Raw genomic sequence first — 16821 nt, 5'->3', positions numbered from 1 at the left:
ACTGTTGTATTATAGGGATCCCTCATGCATGTCTGAGCTTCAGCAAAAAGAAATTAGAATACTTGTTGGCAAAACCATCTGCATAGCAGTTGTGGACAGTTACCAAGTCATCTTCTGGTGACTCTTTTTAAAACCAAAGCATATTGCAAGGGTTGTCAACGTATTGAAATCTAAGATGTCAGTAATAGCCTTATTTCTCAGTGGTAGTTTGGCCTAACAGGAATGTGCTTGAAGAGGGTCATCTTAATGCACTGGTGATGGTCACAAATTAAGTTTGTAATCTGATACAGGTATTTCAACTTCTGTGACTGAATGGAGTAATGGTTGAGAGCTGGGCAAAACTTTTGGCAGTTTTTCTTTACTCTGAACTATTCATTCACAAAATAGCTTTGATCAAAATGTTAAAACCCTTCATTTTGGTATTTGGGTTTTTGGCAAAAACCAAGGACTAGATCAGTGGTTCTAAACTAGAGTACATGTACCCCGGGTAGATACACCTACCCCCTGAAGACCTCTGTGTATCAAGTTAGCTAGATACATAGCCTGGTTTTACAACAGGCTATATAAGAAGCACTAGCAAAGTCAATACAAACTATAAAATCATACAATGTACTTGTTTATAGTGCAATTTGTACTATACACTGAAATAGAAATATTTATATTCCAATCAATTTGTTATGGTAAAAATGAGAAAGTAAGCAATTTCTCAGTGTGCTTTGACACTTTCTATTTTAAACTTGCTTATAGAAATCAGCCTTAAGTGAGGTGCAACTTGGGGTATGCAAGACAAATTTAGACTCTTGAAAGCCATAGAGTAGCCTGGAAAGGCTGAGAACCATTGGACTAATTAACAAAACAGCAGTGGCCTCCATCTTCCTTTGCCCTCCTTTAACCCAGTGGATAGGTAACTAACCTAAGCTGTGGGGACCCAGGTTCAGTTCCCCTTCAGCAGGTTGTGGAGAAGAGATTTGAATTCACCTCTTGTACATTGCAGGAGAGTACCCTTGCCGCTGGCCTTTGGAACATTCTGGTATGGTGTTTATCTCTCCTGTCAAAGCTGTTCCACTTAAGATCAATATTTAACAGTTATTGGGGCAGGGAATTGAACTGATGGTCTGCTAACCACCATTGCTTGTTCTGGATCATAACAGATAGCCATTGGGCCAGGGAAAGAGTGTGGGTCCTGATTTGCCAAAAAGTTTGGTTCAACCAGAAATAGTCTCCCCTTCCCAGGATTCCCAATAAACAAAAATCCATTATTAGACCAGCTGTAGTCTTACTCTCTGGGCCACCACATGAGGCCAACTCATTTGGCAAAAAGTCATTCACAGTATCACATGTCAGGATTTTAACATGCTGGCCTAAGACCTAGAGGAAAGGGGAGGATGAACTGTTTTAAAGAACTTTAAAACATCTTATCAAGAAGTGGCCTCTGTTACCCAGCACTCCATTTTCTCTACCAGTTTTAGTTAAGGCTAGCTTTGAGCATTTAACATCTGCAGAACTGGGTTCAAATTCTTAAATCAGTTGATGTTGGTGACAAAGTGTGACTTAAGTTCAAGACCACGAGACTGGGGTTTGGACAACCTGCCTCCTATTTCTGGTTCTGACAGTCTTCCTGTATTATCTTGCAGTCACTTAAACTGTTACTGGTGAGACAGAACTTCATGCTGTGGGGATCAACCCCATGTTGGGAATACTTGCCCACTACAGCTGTGGGAGTCCCTAACTTGTATAGAATTGGTCCTTGCAGGGAGTAGCTGCCCCTTCCCTACTTCTGATAAAAACAGAGCTCCAAGCCTTGTGTTCAGCAACCTGGTAACTTTGCCAGACTGACCTGATTGCTCTAAGGAGCTGTTGGCCATTTGGCATCAGATGCCAGCTCTGCCATAGGCTCCTGTAGAAGTATTTCATGGCTGGGCCATGCAGAGTACAGAGGATCCACTGAGACTCTGCTTTGCTTGTTTCCTGGATTTAAAATTGGTCCTACATGTAATTAGTAATCCACTTCCCACACTCTTCAGTTTCACTATTCTACTTGGTCAAGTGGCATATCCAACCATCAGGCATGCAGTGTCTGAGCTTGGGAGGGGGTGGGGAGTGGGCAGGCATGGTTTCATACTGCATATCAAACTGTTGCTTTGGTGTGCACTGGAATGTCCTACATTTGCTTCTCCTATACTTGCCTTATGAAACCTGGTTTTGGGTGTGCACTGTCTCAAAAGACAAATGTCTCTAAACATGGCTTCCACACCAGTTCTCCTCTAAACTGAACCTAAATGAGTCTTTAAACTGAGTTGCAGAGCTTGGGCTCTAGCATGAGCCCAGGCATCTATGTTGATATTTTATAGCCTCATGGCCTGAACCCTCATGAGCCTAAGTTGGGCAACACAGCCCCACCAAGGGTGTCTTACTGCAGTACAGACCCACCCTAAGGCTTTCAAATGCTGTCTTAGAAACAGGGAGTGTCTCTCCTATTGGAACTCTAGTCAACAGACTTGTCCTGCAATGTAAAATTCCCTGCAGAACAAGTGGCATTCTAAAATGGCAGGGCCCCAAATCAGCAGCTCCTTAAACAGCTGTAAAAGGGGACCTTAAACAACTTCGGGACAGCACACCTTAAATTAAGGAAAAGGAATACTCTGAAGCAATAAATATTGTGTGAGACTTGCTGCCCAAAGAGAATTGAGGCCAAGAGCTTAGCCTGAGTCAAAAGGTTATCCACTCTCAGGGATCATGAAACAACATGTGTGTTCTAGATAATGTGCTCCAGGTCATAAACACTTTTACTTATGGGGCTTGAATGTTCACCACCCCTCTGAGCAGACTATTCCAAAACTGCCTTCAGGAGTGCTGCTTGCTTCTCTGAACCAGTAGGTACTGGGCAGAGGATCAGATGGGTACACTGGACCACTGGAATCAGTCTGGTAATTCCTGTGCTTAATTTAAATGTGTGTGTGTGTGGTGAGCTCTTTCATTTACCAATTTTAAGGCTTAACCAGATTTATCTTGTCTTGCAGATAGCAAAGCAATTGTTGATGGGAACTTAAAACTGATCCTTGGCCTAGTATGGACCCTTATCCTCCATTATTCCATCTCAATGCCAGTATGGGAGGATGAAGGAGATGACGATGCCAAGAAACAGACCCCTAAGCAGAGACTGCTGGGTTGGATTCAGAACAAAATTCCTTACTTGCCAATCACAAATTTCAATCAAAACTGGCAGGATGGCAAAGCACTGGGTGCCCTGGTTGATAGCTGTGCTCCAGGTAAGCATTCTCTTTGTAGATCAGTGTCTTTCCTCCCTCTTTTTTTGTTCCTTGTGGCAGTGTTGAGCTAATGGTCTAAATTTAGCAATAAGATTAGACATCTAATGCCCCTCTAGATGAGACTACAGGTTTTTTTTATAAAACAGCCTACAAAACAGTTGTGGAAGCAAGCTTTAAATGACTTGGCTAAAGGTCCAGCCCTCGCTGGAAATATCAGCATAAAGATGAAAGTCTAGTTTGGTTTACTACAGCCCCCACTACAGTTGTCTGTCCTAACCTACTGGATCAACACAAGGTATGAAGGAGCAAACATTGGCTCCTAAACTGAAACGAACTTGTTGTTTGGGCTGAACATGAACATCTTTCATTAAGATCATAGCAGGAGGTTCTGCATGAAGGCTTTTAAAACACTTACACTTGGCACAGAATGCTGGAGTTACAGGAAGCTGTATACCTCCAAAACTCTAAATCTTCACCTTTATTTGTGTATTTCTCTACTAGAGCAAGAATAACATGAAGGGGAGAACAGCACAAGTACCTTTTCTTGCCATGAAATGATGGTGTTGTAAACATAATTACTTGAGCTAATCTAGTGCAATTCTGACAGTTTCTCCTAATGCTGTACAATCTTCACAGTATAGACTGTCAGCTCTGCACAAGATTCCACAGGGACTGTCATTTAAATCTTATTGTGCTTTAAGTCCAAAAGAGACCTCATTCCTCAGGCTAAATCTAAAACCTCCCAATCAAATGGCTGAGTGGGAGTCTTTCCTGACTGGCATCTTGGTTCATAGGCTAGCTTGGAAGTTCTTGGTGTCACTGAAGACTGCACTGTATCCTGCAGCATGCACACCCTTGGCAGTCATAAGTGACACACATCCTACTTCATGCCACCTTCCTTGGAAGTATGGTGGCTGCAACCAATAAGTGCAGTTCTAGAACTGTGAGGAAGGTAGCCTTCTACCATAGTAAGTGTGTTGCTTTCAGATTAGAACTTCCTATTTAGATATCCTTCCCTGAGAGCCAGTTGCTTTTTGGACTCTAAAAGCAGTCCTATGCACAGATTTGGAAAGTCATTACCCAGAATAAGCACTGTTGCATGTGACGGTCTCAAGTTTTTAAAAAAAACACCTCTAGCAAATAAACAGTCAATGTGAAAGTTCTGAATGCATAACTTGCTTATTCTTAGGTCTCTGCCCTGACTGGGAGACCTGGGACCCTAAGAAACCAGTTGACAATGCTCGTGAAGCCATGCAGCAAGCTGATGACTGGCTGGGTGTGCCTCAGGTAAGGCAGACTGAAAGCAAAAATGCCTGGAGCAGAGAGGATGCTGAGTCAGTGCTGTTATCACTAACTTAATTCTGACAGCCAAGTCCTGTTAAATTTATGTGAGCTTCTCTTCAGTAGTAGCCCTTCAGACGTCTTTAGAGTGTGGAGCTAGAAATCTGCAGTCTGTCTTCAGTAACTTGAATCCCTGTTCTGACTCTCAGGCCCTGTCTACACTTAAAGCAGCTGTAGCGCTTAGTGCAGAAGCTACCTATGCTGACCAGATTGCTTCTCTCATTGCCATATGTACTCCACTTTCCAGAAGCCCTCCTGTCAACATCATGCAGTGTACAATGGAGGTTTGGTTGATATAACTGCAGCAGGTGTAGGGGTGTGTGTTAAATGGGCATGAGTTTGCAGTGTAGACCAGGGCTTACATGCTAGCTCTATGGAGGAGAGCACCGCTCTTATGCAAGAGAGGAAGATAGTGTACACCAACTAATGGTGTTCAAGGGGAAATGCTTCAAGGCCAGGATGACTTTCCTGTTCTAACCTTGAGACTTACTTTTATTTCTGGTTATTTGCCCACTTGCAGCTTCTTTCTGTTGGATGAGAGAACAGTTGAAGTGACTCAGGCCCTTAAAATTGCTCTGACTTAATCAGAAGCAGTTTCATCAAGTCTTTAAGTAGATTTGATTTCAACAGCAGTGCACACCCAGAACTCTTCTATACAATCTTCTCCTTTCAAAATAAAACTAACCTTTGTTATAAAGATATGGCTGGGTATTGGAACACATCGTTCTCTTTTGAGTGGGGGTCGGGGGGAGAACTCTCTTCATTCTTCATTACTAAGTGTACTTGCTTGAACGGGGTCCTTGGGGTTAACCTGTTCATTTAGTTTGCCACCTGACGTCTTAAGTACTTTTGTAAGAAAGTAGCTTTCTTTTGCATTGAATATCTCACTTGAACAGGAGCCCATGGATCTTCAAACCAGATTTTCATGCTCATAGTATAACAAGCAATATGTTAATCTCTGAGCAGTAACTATGCTCATGGCATTAGAACAAACTGAGATGGACATGACAGCATCACAGCTGTCAGTGTGCATTTCCGTTTCACTTTTGCTGCTGTTCATCTAGCATTCTTCACTGAAGGAATATCCCCAAGTTGCTTTCCCAGAAAGGTAACTTGAATGGTCTCTGCTTCGAAAGTAAAGAATTCAACAGAAGTGCATTAGTTATTGAAGCAAACAGGCAGTGGTGGTCTCCATCTTTGTTTCCCTAAAACTGCATAAGTAGACTAGCTTTACGAACTTCCTAATGCAGACTTCTTTACTACTAACTCAACCCATGATACGGCATTAAATACTTTCAAACTGAATTGTATATTGTAAATCCTTCCAGTTAACCCTAGGAAACTATGTAAGGGGAGCTAATGGAATGTATAGAATTCCCATGTACCTGAATTGTACTGCTCTTGAAGTCTAATGTTGGTTGATGGTAGACTAAATACGTGTCAAACACTAACCTGTGTATGTTCCAGGTGATTACTCCTGAAGAAATTATTCACCCTAGTGTGGATGAACACTCGGTAATGACTTACCTGTCGCAGTTTCCCAAAGCCAAGCTTAAACCAGGAGCTCCTCTAAAACCCAAACTGAATCCAAAGAAGGCAAGGGCCTATGGCAGAGGTAAGGAAGAACACTTAGGTTGACGTTTCAGAAAAACAAGTTGCTGCTTGATTGTGTTGTCCACAGTAGGCCTGGAGTCCAAGCTGGATTTGTGTACTTCTCTTGTGGTGCTTTGGCTCAGAAATATGTGGAGACAGTCCAAAAAACACTCCTATTTCTAAAATGCAACTCCCCACAAAAAAACACCCCTTCTGAGCATGTTTAGGAAGCCTGCTGCCTTGCATATATGTAACAACCCACCACTGGGAAAAGTGGGATGGCAGACCAGGAAACCTTTTAACAAAATGTACAGGATCAGTGTCTCAAACAATACTCAAACAGTGTGCACCACCCCATTTGCATATTACCATATAGCATGCACTCTTTTAAAAAAAGCCCAGAAACCAAAGTGCAGCTAAGAAGTAAGTAAAAGATTGATTGCATGTAGGCAGATATTCCTGCCCTAGAAGACTAGCTGCTTCTGCAGGGGGTGGGTGGGTCAATACATATAACACTAGAATAGTCATAGTGAAACTTACTGAGATTCCAAGTTATTCATCGACAATAACATGAGGCTCACAGTTGCTGCCCAGAATAGCCAAACTATTAATCAGGAATCAACAATGCAAGGTTTTCATTGCAGCCCATACACTATCTTGTTAGTTTTAGTGCAAACATGGACAGTGCTTAGTGGTGAGAAGCCATGTGGGCTTTCTGGCAGAGGAGACCCTTTTATTGGATGAGGGTAACTAGCTGGTAACCATCTTGGTCCAAATCTTAAACTTTCTGGGAGTTGTGACTTTGAAAAAAGTCCAACAGGAGGTTTACCAGCAACCTAAAGTTGAATACTAGGAAAATCTCTTGTTACCATATCCATTCATGGTGTGTGCGTGTAAGTAAAACAAGATGGTATCTTATTGTATTCCAAGCTAACGCAACCTTTCTTTACTGCAAGGACAACTGTTCTCAATTGAGAGGATGCGATTACAGTTTGTGTATAGAACTGCACTAATGACTCCCTGAAGAGTGTTTGCAGTAACCTTTATCATAGGCAAAATAAGGCCCTTTAGGGGCAGCATGATCTGGAGGGCTAACAGGATTGAGAAGTGGTAAGTTCTGACTTCAGCTCCACCTTCAAGAAAGTAGCTTTATCTCATTGTCTTGCTTTCCTTGCCCAAGGGAAGGGGAAACAACCTTCTGAGGTGCTGCCTCCATGCTGGTACAGTACCTGAACATTAACAGCTTATGTGCAAAACATGCATTTCACTCTTGATGACTTTGATGCATTTAACACCTAATGTGTGACTAGGAATAATCATGTTACTGTTGCATTTCTCTAGAGATAAATTGGTTCAGAAATTCTGCTGTTCACAGCCACTTTTTGGATAAGCAATCAGACACTGCATTTTCTACTAACTGTACAAATGGCTGTGGAGAAACCAAGATTTAATAAATCTAGAGGCACTGGCTCATGAGAAGCAATTTCTCGGACATATGATGTATATGCTTGGACTAGCATAGAACAAGCAACTTTGGGAAACTCCTCCACCCATTCAGTCAACAGCATGACAGGTGTAATAGCTCAAGGCTAAGTGTAAAAAATCAAGTAACTAAGTTGCAGTAACTGCATGCTGTGACAAGTCTTGTGCTAAGATAAGTACAGAGCCTTTTCACTTTGGGGGGGGGGGGGAACTTAGTTAAGCTAAAAGTCCAGTCTTGCAGGGCACAGACCTTCACTTAAGCTATATTAGCTGTGTAAGCTTAGTTTTTGGCAAGATGTTTTGAATGACTTGCATGGGAGAAATTAGGGAGGGATGTGGATGTTCACCAGCAGATAAACCACAACAGTGTCAGTTACATGTAGTGAAAGTAGAATGCCTATGAAAACTACAAACTAAACTTTTGGCCACAATAACCAATACTGACTGGCTTATCTTTTTACGAATATCTTATCGAATTGCTGTTCAGAACTTCTCTACCACTTTAACATTGTGGCTTCTCTGTAATACTTTCAACATTCCCAATTCTATGAACTAGTAACACCAACATCGTTCTTGTAACTAGAATGAAACAATCCTTGCTACCCTATGGAAGCTGCGTCATGGGACACTGCTTCTAACTTTTGGTGGCTCTTCTGAACAGTCCTAACTCCATCTCGGAGAATCTGGCAGCCTATCCTGAGACTTAAAGCCAAGTGGCATTCAGAATTCCTGACTTCATTCTGGGATCAGCCTGCTGTGACCTTGTGTTAACCATTAAAACGCTTAAAGGTGCCTGTATTGTAGGAAGTGCAGGTTGTGACACTAATATCCTGAACAAAACCTATGGAATTAAGATAACTTATTCAATAAAGCTCAACATTAGTAACTCACACTGCCACAACTGCATTTATAGTACAATGTACCCAATAGGGATTGAATGTGCCTTTTCTAGTAGGGAGGGGAATGCTAATGGACTTCTGTTGTCAACCTTTGAAGCCACCCCTAGGGGAGAAACTCATAGACTAGTTCAAATTGGATTTTTCCAAAGACCAAGAGAAGACTTCTGGGTGTAAGCCTGAGTTTTTTAACTGACTCAGGGCCTTCTTCCTGATCCAGCAAATGGACAAGACCATTGGTACATGGATGGCCCAAATCCCTATAGCAGGATCAGAGGGATTTGGTCTACTGAGGTCCCATAAGATGGAGTGCTTGTTCTGAGCTGAATTTGTGGTAATTGGGTAACCATAAGGAATCCCCCATGGGTGGAGGCATTCAATGACTTTTAATCTGCTAGAATCCATGTTAAGATTGGGCTTCCTGATGAGCTTATTGGCATGTGTGAGATGTAGCTTTTCATTGGGTTTCGCTAATGCTTTGTGCCTTTAAGAATAAGGTAGGCTTGCCTCGACCTGTGGTAATTACCTGACAGTCACTATTAGCAGTCTCTGAAGAGACCCCAAGCAGGTTCTTTGGGCACCCTGTCTGTGCTGGCATAAAGGCTGGGAACTGTGCAGTCTGGGAATACCCCAGTTAGAAGGGAGAAAGATGCAGGTCTTCATCCCAGAGGCAACAGCTGAAGAGCTGGAAGCCTCAGTGGGTGCCCTTGCTGGAGCAGTAAGGGGAAAGACAGGTGTAGCTACCCTGAGTTGTGATGCCAGTTGTCTAACACCACTGGTCTTTTGGTAAGCAAGCAGGCCTGAGAAACTGTTAGAACTTAATGTCTCACAACTGAGGCCATATCAGAACTTGTATTAGGTGGCTTGTGTGATTGTCATAAACAACCTCTTAGTTTTGAAACAACCACCTAAATGTGCCATTTTGTGTCCTATCCCCTTAACAGGAGTTGAGCCTCATGGAAACATGGTGAAGCAACCTGCCATCTTTACAGTAGATACTATCAGTGCTGGGCAGGGAGATGTAATGGTCTTCATAGAAGATCCAGAGGGCAACAGAGAAGAGGTCTGTATGCTAAACATATTTTGCATGAAAATTGGTAGGGAAAAATAGCTTAAATGATTACTAACTACTGTATCTCAGTGTAGTAAACTGTATTTAATGCACAATACTTAAGTAGTTTCTCTGATCATAAATAGAATATATGAATATTTTAAAATTCCAAAAATAACTGACAACAGTTTGCTAAGAATTAGTGTACATGGTTCTTAAGTAATAGAAAACTTTCAATTACAACTGATCAGGTGGGACAGGAGCATGTTTTATTTGTCAAGTTGTCCTATTAGGCAGTTTTGCTTTCTAGCATGAAAATTGAAAACTATCACACTCTGGACTTGAATCTGAAGTGGTATTCAAGGCCTTGACCTTGCCAGGGAGATAGTGTTCCTGAGAATCTTTTCTAGGCTCTTACACAAATCATAAACAAGCCAGCTAGAAAAAGGGATTCCTTAGCTAGGATCCAGTTGGACAATTACCATGCGCAGTGTGACTGCAGAAGCAACTCTGAAATCTTTCCATAGCTGGTTTTCCCTAAGCAATGTTCTAGTAGTGAAGAAAACATTTTAAAATAGTCTTACCAGACTCAAAGCCCTACTGTCTTCAAGCCCTCCTCCTGATTGTTCACCACTTGGAAAAGCATGATTTATCAATTAACTTGAACAATTACAACCAACACAGTTCAAATGTTGAATCACTAGAAGTAAATTCTTGCAGTGAACTGTACTTGACCAATCAAAGGGAAAAATCAAATGACAGTACATTGTTACCAGATAGAATTAAATCATGATAGCCCTGATCATTCTGCAAGAGCAATGACTAAAGTTGTAGAATATCTGCTGCTAATTACTTATTACTCGGTACATTAGAACAATCTTGGGAGTATAACCAATGCTGTCTGGTTTCGAGGAATTCCACTAATGTGATAAAGTTTTTTGGTTACTTTAATCAAGTGAGAATTTGAATTAAGACATTCCAGACAAGTCCAATTGTACACTGTAGTTGATACTGATTAACCGTGTTGGTCAGCCTCCAGTTTAGTTGTGTGTGTTAGTAAAGGAACAGAATAGGTCACCCAGTTTATACTAAGTGGGTTCATGTGTTCCTAGAAATGTCAGTGGCTTTTGCACCGATAATGGGGAACAGATAGCTAGCAAGTATACTTGCTGCCATGGCAACTATATCTAAAGCATTGCTGTGGGTCCTAAAGAGATGATCATTCTCCTCTTTTGACTAGTTTCAGCATCAAAGTCTACCAACTAAAGATTGAATGTCACTTGTGAAAAGTCCTAATTTAGCAGATAGTAAAGTGTAGACTCAATGTTTCTGGGACAAATGCTTTGCCTTCCTTTCTAGGCAAAAGTGACACCTGACAATGACAAGAACAAAACCTACTCTGTGCAGTATGTGCCAAAAGTTACTGGACCTCACAAGGTGAGTTTTTTTGGTGTTCAGGATGCTCAACATGCTTAAGTTAGTATTGCGCTATTCATGGGCGTGTTAACCTTGCATGTTTACTGGTGAGATAACTACCCAGAAACCCTGGTGTAAATAACCTGTTTCCATTTTCTGTTCAAGTCTCCACAGTTTGGGGCCAATGGACTATTCTTTCCCTTCCCCTAAGAGATGGGTGTGTTCATCCCTTTCTCCAGGTTGAGAGAGAATATGGTCTTGTGGTCAGTACTTCTATTTGATGTGATGTGCAAGGATAACATGACATGCTGATCAAAAGGATGTCTGTCCTCTCCAAAAGGGGTTGGGGGAGTATTCACTGTGCCACTGGGCTCATCCTCTCTGCTGTTTTCTTCACGCTGGTGTCAGACTCCTTCAGAGCATGAGCAGAGCCTTTTGGTCTCCATGAGCTTTTAGTACCAGGAGTAAGGCCTGTGACTCAGCCTGATTTGGGGGCCCACCAGGAGGGTAACTACAGTGGACCACCTACCACACTCAAGAAGAGGCTGGCAAGAATGAATTGGAGGGATGGGCTCCATTCAGCTCCTCCTCCTGCCTCTGTGCTGCAGTTTATCTCAAGTTTTATTCCACTCTAAGCCACAGGGTTGAAAGGGCTTCGCTACAATACATCATTCTCCAGTACCCTCTACTTCCCAAGCTCAAGCATTAGGAAAAACTAGCAGCCTTCTAGGGTGGTTCTAAAATGCTGGTCCTGGGCTCCTGGAATCTTTATGCAGACAACTTGGCGGTGGGGAGGGCCCAAAGTAAATGCACTAGAGTGGTCAGGCCAGTCCTTTGCACTGTCCCAGTTAGATCTAGTGGGGAAACTATGACTAAGCCAAACCCCTGGATCATTCTGTTAGTCTTCACACCTGCCCCATACCTTGAGAACTTCCTTTCAAAACTCTCCCCTAGCTGTACAGCTGGGTACACTTTAGCCCCCTATATTCTAGATTGCTAGCTTAGTGGTTCCACCAGGCAAGGTATGAAAGCTGACCCTTGCAGAGTCTCTGCATTTCTCATCAGTTGCTCCAGCTCTGCAGTCTGCCCCCTTGGCTAGCTTTCCTTTCAATCTCCAGCAGGTCCTCATCCTATGCCTGCAAGTTCTGCTGGAAGAACTAGACCTAGAATCTATCGCCAATAGCTCTAAACTTTGTTACAATCTTGTTCTCTTTGCCACCACTGTGACTGGCAACCAACTAGGGCCTGTTCCAGAGCCAACGACAATGAGTTCAGTCCTCAAAGTGTCATTTTTCTCTGGATATACTGGGAGTGAAGCATGTAGGAAGGACCGTGAGAAGCAAACATCTCTACCTTAGTTGCCTTGAGTCACGTTGCTTCATTGTAACGGAGTATCCATGGCCAAAGCAGTCAGGGACTTTGTGTAACTTAGTGTGCCATATCTGCTTGCTTGATCTGTGTATTTTCCAGGTACACTAAGTGAAGTGGCTCTTGGATTTTGTATTTAGAGCTGTATTCAGCTTCATAGTCCAAGATGTGTACTTAATCCTCATAACTAGCTATTGTCCTTGGTGGACAAACTGATCACTAGTTTGAGTCCATTAATTCTGATCCAGGGAAGACAAAGATGCATTTCTGTAGTGCAAAAAAGCAGAAACTAGTAAAATAGTGGTGCAGGCTCACTGCCCAAATAAATGTATTCTCCAAAGGGTGCCACATCCTGGCTTAATGAGTCTAAATGCCAAAAGCATGATGGAGCACAACTTCACAATGGACAGGCTTTCAATTTAGCTGATCAAACCCCCTTCCCTCCAAATCTTGAAAATGAGCTTGTTCACTCTTATACCCTTCCCTCCCCACACCCTCAGTCTTGTCTGCCTACAACAGTCTGTACAGTGCAAAGTACAATGGGGCCTATCCTCTGTCCCTGTGCACTAGTATAACGATTGTTGCAAGTAGCCGTTGGGCCTCCAGCAGTGGAGTATGGTTATCTTCTGGAGACATTAAGACTTAAATCTAATTGAGGGCCCGTATTTCCCAGGTGTTTCTAAGTGTGGTAAGCAGCTATGGTACCTCCAGTTGCCTCAAAGTGAGGGAGTTAACATTAGTTTCTCCACAGGACCTCTTAACTTAGCCATGAACCTTAAGAGTTCAAGCACTTAATCTTGTGATTTCAAATAGTAAGTTCTGCCAGGCCTGAACATAATTGCAAGGTGGCCTCTTAATTCTAATCTTACTTCCACAGTGCTAATGTCTGATTTGATTTTTTTTAGGTTACAGTTTTATTTGCTGGACAGCATATTTCTAAGAGTCCATTTGATGTAAATGTTGACAAAGCCCAGGGTGATGCCAGCAAAGTAACAGCAAAAGGACCAGGCTTGGAGGCAATCGGAAACATTGCCAATAAACCTACCTACTTTGAAATTTACACAGCAGGTAAGCATGCTTAAATGAGTTATAGATCCCTAGTAAAGCAGTTACACAATTATATACTCTACAGTAGCTCTTGCAGCTTGACTTGGTTTTGGTCAGTACTGACAGTCTTCCCTCCACTACTTGCTAAAATGGGGCATGATATATCTGCCTCCTAGAGAAACTGAAGATTAACTGTAAATATAAACACTCCAAATGCTTCAGCAAAAGAATCCATCCAGTTACTATTTGAGTTCTGTCTTAAGTGATGAACCAGTCAGTCTACTAAAATGACTAGTGAGCTTGTAAGTTACCATTTCTTCATAGACCATTTACTTCACAGCATTTTGTGGCCATAATACTGTATTCCACAAGAATGTGTGTTTAACATATTGCAAATGCTGATGCAGAACTTCACTGTAAAAGAAAATAGGGCAATTACTTAAAGTATTTAAACACTTTAACCCAGTGTTTTTAGTGTATTAAACTGCTTTCTGCCTGAGGCTCCTAAAATCTTGGCTGCAGCTGTCTGATTTAGGGGACTTGCCACACTACTCTAGCAAAACATTGTTTCTAATTGGGAGATATAGTAATCTGCTTCATGTAAAGACATGTCTGGACTAAAAGTCATGGATGTTGAAAAAGCACCTTGATTGCTTATTCAGCAATACAAGATAGTTGAATAACAGGTGTCTTCAGTGGTGGTGAAGAAAAGAACGAACTTAGACACCCTTGTCTAGAGTAGGATGTTGGCTTAGAATAGGGGTTCTCAAACTGGGGGTCAGGACCTCTCAGGGTCCTGAAGTTGTTATGGGGGGAAGAAAGGGGGTCATGAGCTGCCAGCCTCCACCCCAAACCCTACTTTGCCTACGGCATTTATAATGGTATTAAATGGATAGTTAATTTATAAAAAGGGTCACCCTCAGAGGCTTGCTATGTGAAAGAGGTCACCAGTACAAAAGTTTGAGAACCACTGATGTAGAAGCTCTAATCTTAAATTTTAATTTTATTCTATTCTTTAGAACTAGTTTTTCCCCTGAGTTGTTCCAGTTCACCATTTTGGAATCACACAGTCCTGGTTAATGTCCAGGAACTCCTTACTTTATATTGGCAACTTGCTCTATTTGAAAGTTTGAGAGAATTTGATTATCTTCTGCTGGGGGCTGTGGAGTCCTATTTAGTGTGTGTGTGGAGCACAGGTTTGTCCTCTACCAACTCCCTGGAAAATTGAGTGGCATTTCAACTTGTGTATCAGGTTGGAACACCTCACTTATGTTTGGCCCACCTTCCCCTGCATGAAGGTGGGCCAAACTTGAATGTTGTAGGAACCCTGCAGGTCAGGTCACAATGACCCTCACTCAGACTTGACCCAGTTGTCCCTCTGTCACAAGATGATAGCATTGCAACCTAGCACATGGGGTTGTGGCCAACTCAAACTTGGTGTGGCTAAAAAGCAGTTGAGTTGGGTGCATCCCCCTTCACCCCAAGCTCCATAGCCTATGGCTTCTGCAGCTGCATGCACAGACTGAATTGTGAAAGGGTTTTGTGGGGAGGAAAAGCCAAACAGTATAGTTTGTCTAAAGTTGCCTGTGTAGTGCCAAGAGTGGTGAATAATCCTTGTTGTGAAACCATTCTGGAGGCAGTGACAGATTCCCTGCCACTGCTGCTCCCTCACCTTAGGGAGCTGCCAGCCTTCACTTACTAGCAAACAGGATCTGGCCCTTTTTGCCATAAGACTGCAAACCAGGGGGGAGGCAAGAAGGTAAAAGTAAACACTGAGGTAGGATTTAATTATTCTGCTACTCGGGTGTCTCCTGAACATAAGTGGTGTAAGGACAAATGGGTCTAATGCTTTGAGTAGAGGCTGCTATCAGTGTTCCAGACCACCTTAATGTGTCACTTATGCCCTTACAGTCGTGTGGCTGGGCCATAGCAAAACATTCCAAAGTTGGCTTCCTCAGGGCTGATCCCTTCACACAGTCTGCCAACCCAAAACAGTACCTTAATCTTGGATCTTAGCAGAGTCAGACTTGGAAGGGTCTTGCTTCCAGCGAAGTGCAAACTTGCAATGTCGGAGTTAAAAGGCTGAACTAAACTTGTTTTCATGTGGGTAGGTGCTGGTGTGGGTGATGTTAATGTGGAAGTGGAGGATCCTCAAGGAAAGAATATAGTGGAGCTTATGACAGAAGACAGAGGGAGCCAAGTCTACCGTTGCACCTACAAACCTACTCACGCTGGTCCTCATACTGTCAGAGTGACATTTGCTGGAGAGACTATTCCAAAAAGTCCTTGCATTGTTTCTGTTGGAGAAGGTATGTACTGGGATGATGGCTGCACCAAAGTATTTCTGTAAATATGGACTGTTTTCATCCATATTGATGGATTTGATTACAGGATATGCACATCCTTACCTTGTGTATGACAATCTTTTCCTTTAAACCATTCATTTGCTTTAATATTTGATCTTGCATATCCACTTAATTCAATATTCGTAATATGGCTCTAGGTGCTAGTCTCCTATCAATGGGCTATAACTTGAGCTTGCCCTTTCTCTTGGAAGAGGCTGTCTTAAATTCCATTTCAGTGTCTAACCTTTCTTCAGCTCTGATTCAGTCTACTATATTTACTTTCTCAGTTTTTCCTCCTTAACTGATGCTTGGCTTTCTGTTCCATCCTCACCTGCCTCTACGCTCTCAACCTCTGCTCACCTCTCCTGAGCTACCCTCCACTTGTGGAATTTTGGACTTCACTGCTAATGGCTTCCTAGTTGAGCAAGCTATGTCGGTAAGAAGCACAGGGTGACACTTTCTTCATGGTTTGCTGTCTTTCAGCTTCTAGCCTGCAGGTTGTTTGACTATCAACAGCTTTCCCCCTTGCTTCCTTGGCAGAACAAAAGGTGCAAGCAGAATACAAAGCACTTGCCAATTAGGGCAACAAGATTTGCCTTGCAATAAGTCAAGTTGGTGTAACTACTTAACCACAAATTAACTGCTTAACTGACTTGCATAAGGGCATGTGGCTTTTTCCTACTTGAACTTAGCTTTGCTGTGAGCTCTCCAAAGCTAGTAGGTAGCATGTGATTTAAAACTTTGATCTTGTTTATACAGCCTGGATTATGAGTTGAATTTACTAGATGACAATTGAAACCACTATCTCCAAGCTATTGGTATGACAAGCAGAATGAACTGCTTGTCAGACTCTCCACAGATGCTGTACACTACACTTCTACTATAAACAATGCACATGCATAATATAAAAATGCATGCTGGGATTAAACTGGGAACCTATAATAATGAGTGAGCTATCTCTCTAGAATGTTACTGGACTGAAGGCTACCTGATAGCTGGAATTACATTTATGT

General features: G+C 42.3%; 1 protein-coding gene across 3 annotated transcripts in view; it reads left to right on the top strand.

Annotated features, from left to right (window-relative positions):
* The window catches only part of FLNB (filamin B), a 113132-nt gene that overhangs the window by 41239 nt on the left and 55072 nt on the right, over positions 1-16821 (top strand). For all 3 annotated transcript variants that reach the window (XM_084634971.1, XM_084634970.1, XM_084634972.1), the window contains exons 2-8: positions 3021-3269; positions 4459-4556; positions 6078-6225; positions 9526-9644; positions 10992-11069; positions 13322-13484; positions 15575-15772. In XM_084634971.1, coding sequence (XP_084491097.1) covers positions 3021-3269; positions 4459-4556; positions 6078-6225; positions 9526-9644; positions 10992-11069; positions 13322-13484; positions 15575-15772 — 1053 coding nt within the window. The remainder of the gene's footprint in view (positions 1-3020; positions 3270-4458; positions 4557-6077; positions 6226-9525; positions 9645-10991; positions 11070-13321; positions 13485-15574; positions 15773-16821) is intronic.

Source organism: Lepidochelys olivacea (genome assembly GCF_965140295.1).
Source record: "Lepidochelys olivacea isolate rLepOli2 genome assembly, chromosome: 7".
NCBI classification, from domain to species: domain Eukaryota; kingdom Metazoa; phylum Chordata; order Testudines; family Cheloniidae; genus Lepidochelys; species Lepidochelys olivacea.
Note: the sequence above shows the minus strand (reverse complement) of the source record. Positions and strands in the feature narration are given on the sequence as shown.